A 21,897-nucleotide genomic window follows, 5' to 3' on the forward strand; every position below is an offset into this window, starting at 1 on the left:
AGGCAACCTATTCTCGGTAAGATTCCGGGTTGAGGCACTCTGAAGCTCAATCAACCATAACTAAGACTATTTGGCTTGAAGCAGGTAAGGCGACCTCTCTCGGTAAGATTACCCGAGCTGGCTTTGTGTGTAAAAATTGGTCATCTATAGGCAGGTAATACGACCTAACTCGATGTCGGTATGACCATCCGAGTTCGGGCATTTTGCAGACTAGTATTGAGACTAAGACTAGTATTGCACCCATTTATATACAAAGAAGTCGGAGTAGTCTGTCGAGAGGATGACTTGGTGTGTAAGCGATGTGGTATGGTTTCTTAATATAGAATTTTAGTTATGTTCTTTTTCTTTCTCTCATACATACCTACAAATCTTTTAATTCTCTGATTCTTCTGAGTCATTCATCCTATTTTCTGTCATCGTCACATTTTTCAGTAAGCATCATATAGTTTTGAGAATTAAATACCAACATCATTTGTGGTTGTGTTTGGATTTGTTGTTCCTATTTCTGGTTTTTAGTTAGGAGTTTGCAGAATTTATGCCCCTTGTCCCTAAAATTTTTGAAATTTTTTTCGAATATTAAATTGTCATTGAAGTCTCATGGTAGGTGTCTTCCTAATAAGTGCACACTGCCACACTATTAAAAACCTTACATTAGGTAGTGTATTAGCCTTGATATGCATCTGAGACCATTTTTGCTATGAGTGGATGTTACACCAACCAAGATGTTATTTAAGAAGCTTTGATGCACCAAACCCCTTTTGTGCAATCACTTATATTGTTGGAGATCCCACATCGACTAGAGATTAGAACCTTTCATTGTATATAAGTGGGTGTAAACCTCAACCTCATGAGCCGGTTTTATGGGGTTGAGTTAGGCTTAAAGTCCACTCTGTAATATGGTATCAGAGTCATTTTCGAGCCTATCCTAACGAGTGTTTGTGTTGGGCCTATCGTGCCACCCGCTATCGGGCCGCTATCGAACCACCCAAAATATATAGTCTCACGCACGAGTTGGCAGTCTCGGTGTGAGGGGGATGTGTTGGAGATCCCATTTCATTGTATATAAATGGGTGCAAACCTCAACCTTATGAGCCGATTTTATGGGGTTGAGTTAGGCTTAAATTCCACTTCGTAATATGGTATCAGAGCCATTTTCGAGCCTATCCTAGCGATTATTTGTTGGGTTTATCAGGCCACCACCCATAATATGTTATCCCACGCACGAGCTGCTATCACTCTCGGCGTGAGGGGGGTGTGATGGAGATCCCATTTCATTGTATATAAGTGGGTGCAAACCTCAACCTTATGAGCCGGTTTTATGGGGTTGAGTTAGGCTTAAAGTCCACTCGTAATATATATGCAACCTATTTTGATATTCTCATTTAAGTATTACTTCTACGTAGCTTAACAAGAAGTCTTCAAATTCTAAACTTTGCATGGTTAAATATCAGATTCATTATTTTTATAAATGCGTTTCTAGAAACAAAAAGAGCATACCTAGACAGAGAGTTAATGTTTATCTAGATAGAGACTTAACGTTTGATGTATAGTTTATTAAAAGAAAAACTATAACATATTATGATTGAGATCAGAAGTAATCACCAACAAAATTTAAGGCTCAAAAGTACATAAAGGTGAATACACCTCAATCATATAGTCTAATTAGATGTTTGGCTTTTCATTTGTCTCTTCTTTGATTCTTTTTGTGTAGTCAATTTTTAAGTTATTCTTGTTTTGGTGGTGTAGCTGTGGTGGATGGAAACTTTTGTTCAGAGACATAAAACACAACGGGGACCTCAAAGCACCAAGTTGTGGCTCTAAGAGTTGGAAATTCAATTACTATTTTGTAGTGTTTTATCTGAACCAATTTTCACAAAATATATATATACATAATCATGAAAAAGAAGTCACTAATTCGTTTGAAATCGTTAAAAAAGATAGACATAAAATCATTGAATTTTCTTTGATTTAATAGGAGCTAACTAAAATTAATTCCATACGCAATAAAAATGTTTAGTAGTATAATAAATTTGTGGTTGCAGTTAAAGGTGTTGGATATTTTTTTGGGCCCGTGTGGTCCAAATATATGTTACACAGCACACAGACAATGATCAATGGGCGCTTAAATGCTAATAATATATATGTAAAAAGAAAAAAATAAAGGAATAAATTTAAGATGTCCAAGTAGAAATTATTACTCAATTGCATTTGATTTTAAAGCTACCTTTACACGTCAGAAGGAGAAGGAAAATCTGATGAGAAAAGAGATAAACTTGTATTTATTGAGAAAAAAAAACACTGTCATTTTCATTTTTAAGTTAAGTTTTAAGTTAAAGGCTATTTGTTTGGCATTAATAATAATTTGTTGTATAACAATTGATGAAATATTTTTATATGGAGTAATATTATTTTGGTGGTAATGAGCACACTCATATAAGAAATTGGATATTCTTTTTGTTTAAAATTATAAAAAAATATGATATTATTTCTTATGCAAAATTTATTACAAATTTCGTTTTCTTATTTATATATTTTCATCTTTGCTTAATTCCCACTTATATTCAATTATTAATATCCTATACAAACTATAACTGCAGTCAATATCTTGCAAACTCACCTGTAAGCTAAATTATTTAGTTTAATTTAATTTGTGTTATTTGTTTGAGCAATACAATAATGTCGGAGTGAGTAAAAATATAATCAGTGATGTAAGAAACCATTTTTTTATACAAGAAAAATGATTTTTAATTTGGGTTATATTTAATGTTTTTGAAAGTTTTAACTCGCAGAAAGTTTATTATTTGTGATTTTTTTTTTAAGATTTAGCATAGTTAACACATTATCGGTTATTTTTTTTAACCTCTTGAATGACCATTACTTTCCGAAAGTTTTTGGAATTCTCTTTTTTTTTTGACAGTTTTGAAATCCTGGTTATTTTTGGCAGTTTTGAAATTTTTGTTACTTTCGACAGTTTTGAAACCCCGTTACTTCTGACAATTTGATATCCCCATTATTTTCAGCGATTTTGAAACCCTCGTTATTTCTGACAATTTTTGAAACTTCATTACTTCTAGTGATTTCTAAACCTCATTATTTCAACCTATTTTTGAACTCTTAAACCTCATTATTTCCAACTATCTCTGAACTCGTCACTTTCAGTTTTTAAATTATTTTTTAAGGTGCATGCTAGGTATGGAGAGTGATTGGTTGGGCCATATCACTTGAGCTAGGTGGAGAAGAAGACTAAAGTGTTTATCCTAAGGAGGCAAGACAAGAGTGAGAATTTGGCTAGCAATTTCACTCATTCATTAATCTTGTAAAAACATGAGCTAAGCACCTCAATTTATAGGAGAGAGGGTTGAACATTTTGAAGCCAAAATTTGAAAATTCAAAATAAAATTCTTCAATGAGAAAGTGCCATGTGGAATCATGCTTTCCATGTTTAGCTCACACTTTTCATGCTAAAACCTCTTCACTCCTAGGTTGCCATGTGGACGTCCATGTGCTCCATCCCAAGGTGATTTTCATCCTCCAATATACCCTAGACGTTTTAGGGTTACATTGGGCTCAAAGAAGCCCAATTGTTACCCTAACTAGACCTATTTTACTATTGGCCCAAATACAAGCCCAAAAACTGTTCCCGCCGGTTGACCGGGATCGTCTTTGCACGTGGTTGTCCCTGCGAGTTAGGGCACCTTTGTCTTGCTCCGTCTGTGAGTACCTGAAAGAAGTGAACAAAGGGGCGCCCTCGCGGCCGTTTGCACTCCGACGATCAAGTCAGCTAGCGGGTAACATCAAAGGGGACACACCCTTGAGAGGTGGTCGAAAAAACTGTGCTAAATGACTGAAAGTGTGTGGCTAGAGTTGTGTCGCCCTAATTGCCTTGTGCTCACTGTCAGTGCGCCGTGAAGACAACTAGGGTTTTCTTTGTGTATCTGTGTGTATTAGGTTAAAAATCTGATCCTTTCCAAATGCTCCCAAGGTCCCTTTTTATACCCTTCTCATCTTTAAAGCGCGTAAAGCGCATTGAAAACACATAAAAACATTCCTTGGAACATTCGAATCTTAACTGAATTAACGCGTACCTTGGCAAACTTTCACTGAAACCTTTAATGAGCACGTGTGCCTTGCCACGTGCCCTTCTGACTTGATCGTTGTTCCGAGTAGAGGGTCCCACAGCACCGCAACCCAACGTAGGGTTATTCCCTAGTGTGAGCCCTCTTTCCTGCGAAGTGCTTATGGCACGTGGGTTGACTTTCTGGGCGTCAACTCACGCGCCCCAATCATTAGCTGCTTGCCCTAGAGGTGGGTCTACCTTTCCCTCGTACCATGCACGTGGTTCTCCCCTGGTTATGGCCCTCTCATGGGCCATATCTGTTCCAGGGTCTCCCAGTGGTGGCAGGGGTACTCCACGAGTCAGGATATCCCCTTCTGGTGCCAGACTTATGACCTTGAAGCCACCATTCTCTTCTCCTTACTGTTGTTCCGTATGGTCGAGGATCGAGGCCTATCGGGTGATATCTTCGCTCGGCGATGTTTCTCTTTAGGCGAGGCCCCTCTTGGGCGACGCCTCTCTTTGGCAACGCCTTTCTTTGGGCGATGCCTCAGCGAGGCAACGACTTGAGCGGCCAACCTGTTGACTTCTCTTCCTTGGGTCCCATGAGGGGTCCCACCATGCGTTGACCCTGACCTTTGGTCAACGCCCGGGAACGGGATGGTACACAAGCCCCCCAGTCTTGAGCTGACACTTGTTTCAGCGAAAAGACTAAGGCTAAGGCCTCGCCCCCATTGTCCTTAGGGTATTTTGATGACGCGTCACTTCCTGACTGGTTGACGTGACACTTTCTGCACCGCCGACGCAGCGCACCCTCGAGGATTCTGACGATGTGATATTCTCTGAGCAAGAAAAGTGACTCTTCAGGTCGTGCCTTAATCTCGTGACACGTGGCCCAATTGCACGGTGCTCTTTTTGCGTCCATTGGCACCTCAACTGTAACGTTTGAGTCTTTGAAATCCCGCACTTGAACTCATTGTTTCTATCTTTTCGTATATTCTCCGTACTGTTCGTCTTTCTTCCAAGAGTTCTCCCTGCGTTCTTTCTTCGTCGACTCTTCCCTTCTGTACTACTGTTGGACTTTTCTTCTTTGATCTTTTAGTTCCCTCACTGACAGTTCGTCTTCTTCAATCTTTTGGTTCTTGACGGTTCGTCTTCTTTGATCTGTTGGTTCTTGACGGTTCGTGCTAATATGTCTGCTAACCCTCCTTCTTCCAGAGTTAACCATAGGGATCTCTATGCGTGGGCTTCGGGCGAACTCCTTGACGAGTGCTCGAGCCTAGTGTCCACCAAAGCTGTGAGGGACAACATAAGGGAGCCGATTACTTACAACCATCGTGCCTTCAGGAAAAGGCATGATGACGACGTTGCAGTGCTTCCTTGTACTCTGGGGGAGCCCGTTTGTGGGGACGAGCGGGCCAACAACGGGGTCCCCTTCTTCTACTTTTATTAGGTGGTCTTTAAGTGCATCGGTGTGCGCTTACCTTTCTCTAGGTTCGAAAAAGAACTGCTAACGGAGATTAATGTCGCCCCAGCCCAGCTGTATCCTAACAGCTGGGCCTTCGTCAAAGCCTTTGACATACTGTTTGGTTTCCTAGGGCGTGCACCTCCTGTTGACATCTTTCTTCACTTTTTCGAAGTGAAAAGGCAAAGAAACAACCTTTGGGTGACCCTCAGCAATGTTCCCGGTAGGGTCCTCTTAACCCCTTTCCAACACTCCTTCACGGGGTGGAAAGGTAAGTTCTTCAAGGTTTGCTGTTCTGATCTTGTACCCTCTGCTCTTGACGGCTTTCCCCTGTATTGGGTGAAGGAGCCTAGAGCCCTGAAGTCCAAGCCCCTTAAGAGGTTGTCCTCGAGTGATCAGGTGCCTTGCCGAATTTTGGCGGGTGCGGGGGGCTTAGATGTTGCTGCCTTGATAAGCCTGGAATACAATGCTGAGGCCCTGGAAAAATACATATGTACGAAAAATTCCCCTCATGACCTTCCTATTCCTCGCTTTTGCTGAGTTCTTGCATGATTTTATTTTGGAGTGCCTTATTTTGTGCCCGTCTTTTACCATGCTTACCCCCTATTTGCGTAGGTTCAAAGATAAACAGGCAACAAAGGTCGTTGTTGGCCCAGGCGTTGAGGGCTGAGGACGGGGCTTCATCATCACCTTACTCAAACTCCGGGGGCCACTGATGAGTGGCCGAATTTTGCTTTTCGTATGAACATTGAACGTGTACATGATTGCTTTTTGTCTAGTTTGCAACTATCACAGACCTTATCTGTAATCGTAACTCCTGATTTACGCTTTGACTTATGTTTAACGCCACTCGCTTTTATCTTGCATGCTTGCGTCTGCTTCCGCTTTCTTTGTCATGCTACGTGCGTTACCTTCAGCACTCCCCTCCATTGTGTTTGACCTTAACTCTTTAGGTAGCACGTGCTCTTTCCTCTTATTCTCCATTCTTTCTTTTCAAGTTGCGACGCGTACTCTTCTCCCGATCCCTTTACTCATAGCCTCGCTCGCGCTCTATCTCTATATGCTTATGTCTGTTCATACGTTTGAGCTTCCTTTCCTAAACCTCCAACGGCTTCAACCTGGGTGTACCAGTAAAATCGGCGAGGTGTCTTTTCGGGCGATGCTTCTCTTTAGGCGAGGCCCCTCTTGGGCGACGCCTATCTTTGGCGACGCCTTTCTTGGGCGATGCCTCACGAGGCAATGACTCGAGGGGCCAACCTGTTGACTTCTCTTCCTTGGATCCCTTGAGGGGTCCCACCATGCGTTGACCCTGACCTTTGGTCAACGCCCGGGAACGGGACGGTACACATTTCCTTCGGTCCTGAGCTAACACTTGCTTCAGCGAAAGCCTAAGGCCTCGCCCCCATCGTCCACGTGGCATTTCTTGCTGACGTGACATTCTTTTGTTTCAGTTTGACTTGACATTTCCTGAACATTTGATGCGACGTTCTCTGCGTTTGACGTTTTGAGTTATGCCCTAATCTCTTGACACGTGGCTTGATCGCACGACCGTTACTTAGTGCCTCTCGCGCTCCTCGAGTTAACATTGCATATTTCAAACACACGCGCTCCAAGCTACTGTTTCATTCACTCTTCGCATTCCCTCCACTGTTCATCTTAAAAAGCTTTCTCTGCAACCCTTGTTTTCTCTCTTGCGCTTCCGGTCTTCGGATCTCCCGATCTTAAAAAAGGTATGACCTTTTTCCCTTACTAGCTCCCTCTTTAACTTTCGTACTGCTACAACTGCATGGGACTGTTTATTTTTTATATGCTCCTTATATTTCCTTTCTCATTTCTCTATCTCCCCCCCCCTTTGAACTTCTCGAGTGGGTAGGGGTTTTCGTAGGGTTTTTTCCCCCCTTTTCTCCCTGACCTTGCTTGCTGAACCCTTGTCTCTTCTTCCTTCTTCAGCTTCGTCGATGGCACGCACAAAAATGACGGCCAATCCCCCTCCCCTCAATGTTAACTATAGAGACCTATACTCATGGGCTCCGGTCGAATTGCTCGACGAGTGCTCGAGCCTGGTATCCACCAAAGCTTTGAGGATAAAGGCATGATGACGACATTGCGGTGTTCCCTTGCACCCTAGGGGAGCCCGTATGCAGGGACGTCTTCACATTTCTCGTCCCAGTTGAACTTTGTCGCCTTTCGCAAAAGCTGGACCATAGGCCTAGTTTGTTCGGCCAGTCGAGGGACAAACCTCAATAAGAGCGTGAGATGCTATATGAGTTTTTGAACCTCTTTTACATTCTGAGGGCTCATGCTCTCAGTTATTGCTAGACACTTGTCCATGTTGGCCTTGATTCCTCAGTGTGTTAGCATGAAGCCTAGGAATTTCCCTCCTTCCACACTGAACATACATTTCTCAGGGTTTAACCTCATCTTTGTTCTTCCCAATGCCTTTAAGACTTCCTCCAAATCCTTCACATGCTTATCACACAAGTCTGACTTCACGACTTTATTGTTGACTTAGACTTCGACGTTTCTACCGATCATCCTCTTAAAAACTTTGTCCATCAACCTCTAATATGTTGCCTCAGAATTCTTCAAGCCGAAAGTCATGACCTCATTGAAATAGTTTGCCTTGTCCGTCATTAAGGCAGTCTTCTCCTTGTCCCTTGGGTGCATGCTTATCTGATTGTAACCAGAATATGCATCAAGGAAGCTAAGAATTTTGTGACCGACCGCTCCATCAACGAGTCGGTCAATGCTGGGCAAAGGATAAGAATCCTTTGGACAGGCTTTGTAGAGGTTGGTGTAGTCCACACACATCCTCCACTTGTTACTCGTGTTCTTTACCATCAACGATTCTTGTAGCTTGCTCTGCATCAAGAGTCATTATTGTACCTCCTGCTGCAGCATCCAAGATCATTTTAGTATCAATCCTTAAACCATTGTGGAATATGTTCAACTGAGCAATATGCTCAAAGCCATGATTAGGACACCTTCTTAACATTACTTTAAAACGTTCCCAAGCTTCACAAAAGGGTTCATCTTGCCCTTTCCTAAATGTGGAGGTATCAGACTTAGCCTTGACATATCGAGAGAGTGGGAAGAATCTACGTAAGAATTTCTCTTTTACATCATTTCGGCTACTTAAACTCAGGGTTGGGGATGCGACTTTAACCATTATTTTGCTTTGTCTGCAAGTGAGAAAGGAAATAGACACAAATAAACATATTCAATATCACTTTCCTCGAAGCCCATGGTCCCAACCAACTCATAGAATGTGGATAGATGAGTATAAGGGTTTTCATGATCCATTCCAGTGAATTGATGAGTGCCGATTAAGCTAAGGAAAGCTTGCTTCATTTCAAATGATTTGGTGGCAGGAGGTGATGTGAATGCAACAACAAGAATACATGATTCTTTGACATTCTTAGGAGCAACTTGAGTTGGTCATAAATGGCACCTTACTTAGAATTGGATCAATGTTCTAATTCAAGAACTCACCAAGACTTTGCACCAACCAAAGCTCATATGGAAGTCCATATATTGTCAAATGGAATCAAACAACAAGGAATGAAGAACAAGAATTGAAAGCTGGACAGAATTGAAATAATAAACTACTGCACCGAACAGAAACTAGAAGCAAAGCTGGAAAACAGAAATTCAAACGGTAGAAATGAAAGTAAACACTAGAAATTAAGAACTACCGAATGAAAATTGAAGAAAAGGAAGAAGGGGCACTTATAGAATGGAACTTGCTGAATTTGAGACTTGGAAGAACAATTCACGCCACTTGGAGCCTTGATCCAAGATAAGTGAAGGAGTGCCGCCACTTGAAGCTCACCATTGCACACAAGATAAGGCAAAGGAAGAAGAAGACTCAAGACTCACAATTTCTCTCCAAATTTGAGTATAGTCTCTCTACTATAAAATTCCAATCTGAATTTTACAAAGACAAGCACCTTATTTATAGCCTAAGAGGTGTTGAAAAATGGGTGGGAAAATTCAAATGAAACTCATTTGAAATTCCCACAAAAAACAAGTCACATGGGAGGTGTGACCTTTTTCTACTATGACACCTCCTAAAAACTACACCTACACCCCTCTACTAAGTCACATGGACAATGTGACTCTTTCTAATACATTCACACCTATTTATTTAATATCCACACCTCCTACAAGAGTCATTCAAATGATGCTCTTTTATTTAATGCTTGGCCTTGCCCCTCATGGTTTGGACTTGGGCTTCTTGGGCTTGGGCTTGGGCTTGGGCCTCATCTTTTGCAAAGACTAATAAGAAGAACTTTAAATGCTTTGGCCCTTGTCCATTTTGGTTCTCATCAGGAGGTATGGCTATGCTGGAGAAATGCCTCAGTCCTTGTCTATTATTAGCCATTTGGAACTCTGTTTGATTGTGTCATTTGAGAGTATTGGAAAATTCTCCTTTTGCTTATCCTTGCTTCTTCTTTTCTTTTCTCTTCTAGTTGTCTTATCAATTTCTAGATCAAATTCCAATTGATCTTCAGGAACCAGTCCTCTTAATAGCATATATCTAAGACAACTCAAGCAAGGATTAGCACAAGATAAAAGAATGAGATATAAACAATTATTTATTCATAAAGAAAACAAAATATTCACAATACTCAATAAGTTATACTTTAGAAATTGTTAAAAGAAATTGTTCCACGACAACGACACCAAAAACTTGTTGATTTATCCCGACAAGTATACCGAAACAACTGTAATATAATACTCTTTAAAGTACGAATGTCGAACCCACAGGAAACAATTCTAATTAAGAAGTTCTGTTATAAAACTCATTAAGTATAGAAAATAATTTTGAGAACTTGTCCATAACCAAATTAACACTTTCACTAAAAATAACTCAAAGTTTAAGATTTGATTCAACAAGTAACAAAGATAACTTATCAAATATAGATAAAAGTACTTGGGATTGAATTGCTTCTACCTCTGTCATCTATATTTTGGAATAATACAATATATAATACTCAAAACTACTTATTTTTTATGCTGTAATTTAAAGTCATTCACCTTGATTCCTCATAGATGAAATTCATAAGATAATTTCTCAAACACTGATTCCTCGGATATCTAACAAATCATCCAGTTTTATAAACAAAATTATGATGCAATCAATAACCTGAAATTTATTCCTAACATTACAAGTTATCGAGTATTTTCGTCTATTTTAAATCCTTAAAAATACTTTCCAGTTAAATTTAAGGATCAAAATCAAGACTCCATTGATCAAATAGAATCTAGCAATAAACATGAAACGAAACAACCAAGAACAAGTAGGAAAGAGAATATTATATTATATATATATTATATTATATATATATATATATTATATTATATATATATATATATATATATCACCAAGAATACATTTGATTAGAGTAAATTACATTCAATCCCAAGTTTGAAAGCACTTAGCCACTCATGATAGCTTCTCCAATCTTCATTCTTGATCTGATTTGCTAAGAAGGGTTGATCTAAGTAGATTCTTCTCCTAAGAACAGAGGTTTTCTTCTCTTTCTCTCACTAACTTCTCTCTAAAAATTACTTCTTTTTCCACCGCCCCTGTTTTAGCTGTGTTTGAAAATTTATATAATGAACTTTAGCTCAAGCGAGCCAATTTAGCTTAAGCTAGATCTTTCGGTGTTTTTTTAGCTTGAGCTAGCAATTCTAGCCTGAGCTAGATTAGTACTGCACCATTAATCAAATCTGGATAATTTTAGCTTGAGCTAAATCTTCTAGCTTGAGCTAAATCTTCTTGTGATCCAATTAAGTTTTTGCTTTCTTTCTTTCAATGCTTCATATTCATCTGCAATTTACATAAAAATTGAGATTAAATTTCTTCATTTGTTTCTTGGTTCAAAATATATAATCGGATTCAATAATTCTCACATTAGGGTAATTTTCTAACATTAAGCAACAATTAAGTTCCAAAGTGTTCTATTTTATCAATCATAAAAACTACACATTGGGGCTTATCAGTGTTCTTCGTCCAACAAAGGGACCAGACACAAGTCCTCCCATGCGAGCCTTGCCTCGGTTATCCGAGGATCTATGTACACCAGAGCAATTGTATGCTCTCTCCGTTCAGGCTTAGGTTCAACTTAGGAAGCTCTTCATTTTTGCGAGGATCTCTGCTCCTGAGAACATCCTCTACTAATGGACTCCATCTTTATGCTTGCTACATAGCATTTTCATGCAACTTTTTGAACAATGTGCACGGTAAGAATACCCTCAGAGACCGAGGGGAATTTCATGGCCAGATGAGGGGTCGAAACGATTGATGGATAGTCGGCCCAACAGAATGTTGAATGAGCTGTTAGCCTCCACCACCAAGTACCAAATCTTGATGGTTTTGCTTGCCTTCTGTTCACCAAGTTTGGTGTATAGCTCGATTTATCCTCAGGTGTCTACCCTCTCACCAGATAATCCTACTATTTGGTCGTCATACGATTACATATCTTCCTTAGGAGTTCTCCATCCTCTTAAACGTTTTCCAATAAAAAAATGTCCATCGAACTCCCCTAATCAACTAGTGTTTTCATAATGGAGAAGTTCTCGATGTCGACTGTTATGACCATCGGGTCGTCCTATTATGGATCAATGGCCTTGAAGTCCTCATCTGTGAAGCCCCCTCCATCTTATCCTTCAATGCTTCACACAACTGAGGTTGTGTGTCCTATATTTCTACGATACCTACATTTGCGTGTAGGATCGACATTATCAAGACTCGAAACCTTCCTTGGTGTCGGTATCAGATCAACACTCAAGGCCTCGTCTAGAATCTTCCTCCTATCAGCGTTCACAGGGGTGTACCTCGTGAATCTAGGGCCATGAATCTTCTTATATTTGTCTCCTCGACCGAAGTTAGATCATCCTGATCGCTCCTTTTCCTTCTCCTTCCCCTTATCTCCACTGGCTTCGGCTCTCGCCTAACTCCTATACTCCCTCAATTCCTCCAGTTGCATATACTTGGCAGTGTTCTGCCTAAGCTCTCAAGGTTCGTGGCTGGTTTCTTGAACAAGTTGTTGGCGACCCCAACCGCAGGGTTGTGACCATATGATGCATGGCCACATCCAGACTCAGATTCCGAATATTTAAGGTCACCTTACTAAACATTTCCATGAACAACCTAAGAGATTCCCCTTTCTCTTGTCGAATGTTGACCAAGGCAATTGAGGTCATATGATGCGGTCAGCTAGTGGCGAACTGCATCCCTAACTTAGACACCTAGGTCTCAAAGCAATCAATAAAGTATTGGGGAAGCCTTGTAAACCAGCTCAGTGCTCCTCCCATTAGTGAAGTTGGGAATACTCAGCATCAAACATCATTATCCGAGGTATACAAAATCATATGAGTAGTGTATATATTCATATGTTCATCGGGGTCACTAGTTTCGTCGTAGCGATCAATGTTAAGTCCTTTCCACATGAGTGGACGTTGTGCTCCCATCACATAGTCAGTGAATGGGTCTTCTGGCTATGTCTAGAGTCCTTGTTGTATAAAACGACTTGTTGAGATGGGACTCGTCCATTGTCTCTTGAGGATAAATGGGTGTCGGATCCTCCAAGGTGTTAGTAGGTAATGTTGCATGGGATGTCCTAGCGGGATGACTGGGCTCTAAAGATGGGAGCCCCTTGATTAGCTTCTTTTTCATCTCCTCATTCTCCTTTCCGAGTGCTTGTATTTTCTCCTTGTTCTTCTTTTCCATTTCATCCATCTGCATTTGCAAAGATACCAGCAATGCCATTTGTTCAACCTCCCACATCATCTCAATCACGATGTTCCTAATTGACACCATTTGATCTTCTCTTCCTTCGAATTCTCTCGATCACATAGTGGGCGCCAATTGTTCTCATACGAATTGGGACTGAGATAACTATTACCTCTTTCTTCGGTTGGTGGGTCACCTTTCTCCCTTCTTTACTTCACTAAGCAACTCCCTTCACTTGAACTACTCTTCCTTCTCCCCTTTTGCAAGGATTTGGCTTGGATGGTACCTGCGAAAGACACTCCGACACTCAAGTAAGGTCTCAATATTTAGTACTCTGTGCAATTAATGCGTGATGATGACATACCTTTTCCTCGAAACTTGTGATTATTTATATGATTGTCATGGTCCATTGTTATTAGGTCGAATTAAGGTTTTGATCATATTTAAGAATATATTACCTAATGCTAAATCTCTGTTTGGACCTGCTAACCTTCTATTCAAGCTTAATGATTTTGACTGTGTCAGTCGGTCCAAACCAAATACTAACTGGTCCAAGGCTCGTTCGGCGGTACATGTTTCTTTCAATTTATACCTTTATAACTATAATTTTTCATATTTTGCTATTTTATTACAAATATATTTGAAATTTTTCAAAATAATTGTTTTTGCAAATTTCAAAAATCTACATATAAAAAACTGTACAAAATACAAAATTTTATTGTAAGAGTTGAATTACAACCACTATCACAAATCGAGTAATGTCAATTTGAAGTGAACAAAAGTTATCAATCACTTTTTGTTGTTTAAATTATGTGGTTCATAATCTAGACAATCAACTGATTTACATTTGTAAAAAATAAAGCAACTATTTAAATTCACATATTTTCTGCAATCCTAAATAGTAGCTAGATGAAACGACTTCAACTCCAATAAGTTAGGTTTTCACGAAAGATATAATTTCTCTCACATTGAATCGATCTTTGATCACACATAAATTCACAACAATTATTAATTGTTATTATTATTAGTATTAGTATTGTTTAAGTAGATAACATAACACATAGTATATCTATGTTTTATACACACATATATAAAGATTTTGTATGAAATACAAATGAACAAATCAAAGAACTAGCCCCACCCATCAAATATCTTCTCTCACGTTTGTACAAGGAATGTAAGTTGATGAACCATGCTTGTGTTTCGAGCTGCGTTGATGCTTGTGCAGATTAGTGGAGCATGGCAACACAGGGCTTTCCATAGCACAAAGCTTATGCTTCATACGCCATGGGAATAGAAGTTCCAAGCCACAACCCTTTGGAGAAGACGCATATGAATGCCTTGTATAACACTCTGGATAACTACCACAGGCATCACAATCTTTGTCTTCAAAGTTACTAGAAAAATGTAAAGCAGATGATGCAGCCAAAGCAGTGGCATCAGGAAGAAAGCGATTGATCATGTAAGTTGGAGATTGGTACCCATTAGACTCTGCAAGCTTTAGTCTCAACCCTTCATTCTTTTCACTGTGAACATTCTCTGATTTCTTTTGGACATAATCTAGTGCCTCTGATAGAGAGAAAATATCCATAGCATCTGAGAACATATCATCCTTGCTATCATTGCCTTCATAACTAGCATCTCCTTGATCATGAAATGCATCATTAGCATCATCAACATCAGTTTCAGATGCTTCTTTTGAAAGAAGCCAATGGCTAGGGGGTAGTCTTAGGCGTGGCGTGCCACCATCTTGAGTGTTGACATTCTCAGTGACTTTTGGCTTACCTGGTGCTTTCTCCCATGAAAATGGAACTCTGTCACTTGTATTTTGGATTGCACAGACTGAATTTGTAGAGCAAGATGAATCTCCAACAAGAACTGAACTACCAAGACGCCTTGTTGACAAAAGGGGTGCGTTTAAGTCTAACTTTCTTGGACGTTTCCTATCCATTGTCTCCAAAACCTTCACCTCCGTATTCTTCTTTGTCTTCATACAGGGACTTCAATAAGATGGAGTATGTGAGATAATTGTGTGATAGAAGGTTCAAAAAATTGGTGTTAGAGTGGATAACACATTAGTTGGTTGGGTGGAATAAATGACAGTAGTTGGAAAAATGGGTATCTTGTGAAAACCATAAAAAACTAAGGTCTTTGCTTTCCAGTGTCACAGGTGCGTTGAAAAGTTCTCTTTCCACGTGGGAAGACATCACAGAAACATTGAACCAGAATTCACAGGAATCAATTGCAGGCAATTGTAATAACGTTACAGTCACTCCCTCCTACAAATATCTCGTTATTATTCAATAAAGTGTTGCACTTTACACCTAAAATGAGAAACCAATATTCATTAAGAGCACAAAAGCCAAATAAAGTTGAAGTGCAGCTACTTGGATTGGAGGGTTTGGTTCTGTGTACAAAGGCGTGTTACCTAGCACAGGAGGTTAGGTTGCTGTTAAAAGAAAGATGAGAACTTAAGCTCAAGGAATGAGGGAATTTGCAGCTGAGATTGAAAGCTTAGGAACATTGAGGTACAAGAATATGGTCACCCTACAAGACTGGCTCAAGAACAAGAATGATCTACTCCTAATAATTTATGACTACATTTCAAGTGGGAGCCTTAATTCTCTCCTTTCAAAAAATGTTTGCTTTGGATTGGTACCAGTGATTCAAATTCACAAAGATGTAGCTGCAGGGCTGTTGTAGCATGAAGAGTGGGAGAGCATGTGGTGATCGATGAAGATGTGAAATCTAGCAATATTCTTATTGATGAGGACTCCAACGTTTGGGTGACTTTGGACTAGTAAGATCTTATAGCCATGATCAACTTCCACACACAAGTGTGGTTGCCACCATTGGGTATATTGCACCAGAGTTAACTATTCCTTGAGGTCAGTTTTTCTTGATGGAGTGGATTCTTGAAGTTAGCTAGATTTTCAATTTATGAAGAGGAGGTAGTGGAGTTGGTTCCAAAATGGGGTTATGTACTAAATTAGGAGAAATTCGAATTGATTAATTTAAACAAAATATTTAAAGTTCAGAAAATTAAATTTAAAATAATTGAAATCTTAAGCATATAAATATTTTTGAATTTTTTTTTATCTAAACATGATATTAAGATTAGTTTATGTTCATTGTTCTCGGGATCAGATTGCAATATTGATTCAACTGGTAACAATTGATATACAAAATCATTAGCAAAATCATTATCTTAATCGGTCTAATAAAAATATTAATAAATATTGATTTCAATTTTGAGAGTAAGCAAATAAAAAAAATAGAGCTAAGCAAATAAAGAAATAGATTGCGGAGGACATTTGAATATATTTTGGTCATTTATCAACTCCTATTCACTCCTAGTTTAACTTAATATTTTTTGGACTTATAGTAAATCATGTTTAATCCATTCAGTATTCTTTTTCTAAGTCATCATTAGTGCAGAAAACACATTCACGACAACTAATATACATCGATTTCACTACCAAACATTGTCCATAAGAATGCGGTGACAATTTTGAAATTAAAGCGGGTGAATAAACGAAAGTTGTGGGGTTGAACTACCGTTTTTGAATTATTCTAGACAACTTGTTCAAATTATTCCACAACCCCCGACAAGAATTTAATTTCATTATATTAATTTATATTTATGTATAACATCTAATTTAATACAAATGTTCACTAGTACAAAATATGAATTCTACGACTCCCTATAAAGACAGTTCATAAAGAATAGTCGTTATAAAAGAGGTAGTGACATTTTTGTAGTTTTTTGCAAAATTTTGGTGTTTTTAACGACGATTCCCGCCTGAATCGTCATTATATGTCTGCTTAAAGTGTTTTTAACGCCAATTCCTTGCTGAATCGTCGTTATATGCCTCCTGGAGCGCTTTTTTCCTCGCAGGCTCCCTTCACTCTCATTCTCTCCACTCACTTCATCTTTTTCCTCTCACTCCCTTCACCTTCATCACTTTCACTTCACCTTCATCACTTCACATTCATCCCTTCACCTTCCTCACTCTCACTTCACCTTCATCCCTCCCTTCACCTTCATTGCACGTCCGACCGCACCACCTGTCTTTAAACCCACCACCCTTGTGCCGCACTAGGCGCTGCTTTGTCAACCGCCCTCAAACCCGTCACCCCCCCTTACACTCGCACCGCGCGGAGCGGTTGTGCCTTCCTGCCTCCCTTCCTCCTACGACCACGCTATCACTGAAGGAGAACGCTGCTGCCAGTTTTGTTTCGTCTTACCACCGTTCATTCGCGCAACTTTTTTCCGCCATGTTAGGGTTTTAATACTTTTTACTGTTTTTAATAAATTTGTGAATACAACGTGTTGGTTGGTTGGTTCTGAGTTCGGGGGTGTTCGACCTTCGGCAATTTTGATTTAGAGGGTTTTGAATTAGATAATATTTGTGTTCATGAATGTAATGTAATAGACACAAAATGGGTCTTGAGATACAAGATGGACGAACAGGGTAAAACAATATTGTAAAATTCATTAGAAATAGGTAGAAATTGATTTTTTATCCAAATTTTTTTGTGGGTTCTTGTTTTAGTGTATATTTGATGGAGAAGTCCTCAAATTGAAGAGAAAAGTGATGCATTTGGAGTTGCCAAAAATTAGCTTGGTAAAACTTCAAACAGACATAACTTTTGATAGAGAAGTCGGATGGAGACGCGTAAAAAATGTAAGTTGTTCGAAACGAGGTAACAAATCTAGCTGCCATTGGCCCCACCAAAATTCCAAAAATCCATCATTTACTATCATTTTTTTATTTTTTAGTATCATTTGGGTATTTTTTAGGTATTTTGAGGTTTTAGTTCTCATACTTACACTTATTAGAAAATTCTGAAATTTTACATGATGTTTTCTAGTATAAACTAGAGATTTGTCAAACCATTATGATTACATTACATTCACAAATTTATTTATTACTCATATATTACATTACATAATCTTATGTGTGTGTTCTAACTTGAAATCTTAATAAGACTCTGTTTCAAAAATCAGAAGAATGAGGTTATCCCTAATACCAAAATACAACATAATAATAATTTGAGTTTTAATATTTCATAAAAAATTTATTCTAACATTTCATTATATTTTTATATAATATATAAAAAGAAAACTATAAGAAACTTTATTTTTGCATAAAATATGTTAAAAAATAATAAAATATAAAAAATTTCAGTTGTACGTAGTACATAATTTCAAACACTAACAGAACAAATATGAGTTGCAATACCTTAAACAATGCTTTCTTTACTATAATTAGGAGTTGCAATAGCTTAAACAATGCCTTCTTTACTATAATGTTCTTGATATATTTTCAATGTAAAAGTTTTATAAAAAAAATTCATGAAATCATATTTTATTTTAAATGAGTCTCATCTTATCATACTATAATTTTAAGATTTTTATCCAAATTTTCCTTCAATAATTCACACTTTTTATAAGTTTTTTTTTGTAATTTATTTTTTAAAACTTAAAATGTTAAATAAATTAAAAAAAATTAAATTTTATTATTTTATAAGACTATGAGAGTCTTATATATTATCAAAGTCTAAACTTTAGGATACTAACTAAATTTCTTTATTAAAAAATTTCTTAAAAAAGAACCTAGTAAAAAATAATAATAAATGTTAGCCTAAATGAAGTAGACGGTACACTAATGAAAAATTATAATTTTATGATAACTTAATATTATGGTTGTAATCCACACCTAATAAACAATACATAAACAATACCTTGACAAATTTCAAATTATGAAAGACTTTTTATATAAATCACTATACAAATATCAGTACAAAACAGTTCATTAACGACAGTTAAAAAGGTCATATAAAGACAGTTCCCGAACCGTCGTTATTGCGAGTGTCATTATAAATCAGTTGTTTTTAGCAACGGTTCATTATAAAATCACTTTAACAACGATTCTAAAACCGTCGTTATTCTACCAAATAGTAATATTTTTAAAAAAAGAATACGCTTATAACGACGGTTCCCCACTAGAATGGTCGTTATAAATGCTTTTTAAAGACGCTTCTATTGGAGAACTATCGTTATAAGTGTATTGATTTTGAAAAAAAAAAAGTTTTTATTATTTTAGTGCTTATTCTGGATATAACATGTTGACTGGGGGAGAAATGCAAGTGCAAGTGTAAATGCAAAGAAACTCACTTGAATGTACCTTAAGGTAACCACGTATAACACTTTAGAATTACATCAAACATTTCCATATATTTATAGAACTTTTTGTGCACTTTATTTAAATTATGATATTACATGTATTATTGTTTTGGAACTTTGATCTTTTATGCAGGAATAGATTAAAATAAAAAAATAATAATGTATTTGTATTCAACTTTTACTGGTATAGGCCGAACGAACAATGACATGCCTCAGTCCCATCGCTGGGTCGATCGAGCCGAGGTCCACTCTAGTGGGTCGACCGATAGTATAAGCCCCATTACGTTCAATCAAGGTCAGCGAGACTAATCCGCGAATAGAAGCTAGGTAATGCAGCCCTAAACACGGTCCAACTCCTTAACCCGACCCAATAAGGAAGGCCCATCACAGATAATATAAAATAGTGCATATTCCAAGAAATAGGTACGTCATTATCTACAGTACTCTAACAGCCGAGTGTTGAACATTTTCGCTAACTTGAGCGTTGGAGTGCCTTCTACAGCTACCCCCCCACTCGATGTTTGCGAGACGACCGAGCACTGAGGCTACGAAAGGAAGGTTAGTAATGAGCAGAGGAGGTTGGAGAGCATCACGACCGACCGACATCAAGGAAGAAGACGCATCCTCTCAATAGTTTTCCAGACCCCAACCCTTACGCGAGAGTATGACTGATGCTAACCAGAATGCGTTGTTATTGTCTTTGTAAAGAGAGATGGTCGAGCTGAGAAGAAGGAATGAGGAAGTAAGGAGGAAGAATGAGAAAGATATTGAAGCCCTGGGAAAATGAAGACATGAAGAAGAAGCTGATCGAGGGAGGACCGTCCTTTGTGCTGACCAACCCAATCGGTAAGTCAGTCACCTCCCCTCCCAACTCGAAGACAGTTGAGGAGACTAAGGTCAAGGCTCCCACCCAAGAGATGGATGGTGAGTCTTGCCCCCAACAAGTCAATTCGCACGAATAGTACGACTGACTTTGTGCACCGACACCCGTTCACCGATTCCATCATCGGGGTCCCACTGCCAGACAAGTGGAAAGGCTTTAACAAGGACTGCTACGATGGGATGACCGACCTAGATGAGCACATTGATGTGTACACCACGCACATGAGCTTGTATACCACTGACGACGTGGTCATGTGCCGAGTATTCCCCACATCCCTAAAGGGAGGAGCTTTCGACTGGTTCACGAAGGTCTCTCTCTTCTCCATCGATAGCTTCACAACGATGATGTCCAAGTTTGAGACACAGTTCACCACAAGCCGCCCGCACCATCTGACCTCCATCGCCCTGGTTGGTATCCGCCAGGAGAAGGGGGAGTCTTTAAGAACCTTTTTTGACAGGTTCAGCAAGGTGGCGATGAGCATTCAGAACCTCAGCCCAGATGTAGCCATGCCCCATATGCTAACGGCCCTGCGTCCAGGACCGTTTGCCGATAGCCTCTACATGCAACCGGTCGACAACCTAGATGAGCTAAAAAACAAGGTTGCCAAGTATATGCATTAATTTGGAGGAACTGAGGGAGTTCCACAACCAGGCCCGTGCAGAGGCCGACGGAGAGAAGGAGTGCCAAGGCCAATCGATCAACTTGGGAGAGAGAAGGAGGGACAACCAGTTCTCAAGGTATACCCCGTTAACAATTGAGAGAGGAAAGATCCTGGACGAGGCTCTTAGCGCCGAGCTGATCCCTACACCAAGGAAGGCATCAAGCCCCAAAAATGTCGACCGAAGGAAGCGTTGCCGATACCACCAGAACAGTGGGCATTCCACCGAGGAATGTCAAGCCCTCAAGGATAAGATTGATGAGCTTATCCAAGCTGGACATCTACAACACTTTGTCCACGACGCCCAGGGCTCAAGACGGTCTCCCAGGTGGGACGAGCCCACGAAGCGGAGAAAATGCTCCCCTCAAAGGGTCAGGGACGACCACCAACCAGAGCGTCAACAAAGAAGAGACGATTGCCCGCGCAGAGACGATCACCCTTGGGAAAATGAAAGAAGAGACCAGAAGGAGGTCATCAACACCATCGTTGGAGGATTCTCTGGCAGTGGAAACTCCAACAGTAACCGGAAGAAACACCTCAAAGTCGTGCAGCAGGTGAATGCGATGTCATTCCGACCGAGAATGCTGCCCATCACCTTCATCGATGATGATTTCAAAGGTGTTGATTATCGACAAGATGACCCGATGGTAATATCAGTCGACATAGACAAGTTCACCATCATGAAAACGTTGGTGGACTAAGGAAGTTCAGTAGACATTCTCTATTGGAAAACCTTCAAAGTCATGAGGATACCTGAGGCAGAAATGGTACCATACGACAACCACGTTGTCGGTTTCGCGGGTGAGAAGTTCGATACCAAAGGCTACATCGAGCTCATACCACCTTCGGTGAGGGGTATAGAGCCTCTTGACTCACTCGAGTGCTCTTCAACTACTTAAATAGGGA

General features: G+C 39.3%; 2 protein-coding genes and 1 pseudogene across 2 annotated transcripts; 2 read left to right on the forward strand and 1 right to left on the reverse strand.

The window, feature by feature from the left end:
• The first annotated feature begins 8,485 nt into the window (after positions 1–8,485).
• On the forward strand, positions 8,486–8,591 carry LOC137819919 (small nucleolar RNA R71; annotated as a pseudogene).
• Positions 8,592–14,275: 5,684 nt separating this feature from the next.
• Positions 14,276–15,291, reverse strand: LOC137814119 (uncharacterized). The gene has a single exon (XM_068616693.2). The coding sequence runs from the start codon at positions 15,251–15,253 to the stop codon at positions 14,405–14,407; it is 849 nt and encodes a 282-aa protein (XP_068472794.2). The 5' UTR covers positions 15,254–15,291; the 3' UTR covers positions 14,276–14,404.
• Positions 15,292–20,512: 5,221 nt separating this feature from the next.
• Positions 20,513–21,692, forward strand: LOC137814129 (uncharacterized). Its single transcript, XM_068616704.1, has 2 exons — positions 20,513–20,932; positions 20,985–21,692. Exons 1-2 carry the CDS (start codon positions 20,513–20,515, stop codon positions 21,690–21,692), a joined length of 1,128 nt encoding a protein of 375 aa, XP_068472805.1.
• Positions 21,693–21,897: the final 205 nt, after the last annotated feature.

This window comes from Phaseolus vulgaris, chromosome 10 (genome assembly GCF_051622355.1).
Source record: "Phaseolus vulgaris cultivar YP4 chromosome 10, ASM5162235v1, whole genome shotgun sequence".
Lineage (NCBI taxonomy): Eukaryota > Viridiplantae > Streptophyta > Magnoliopsida > Fabales > Fabaceae > Phaseolus > Phaseolus vulgaris.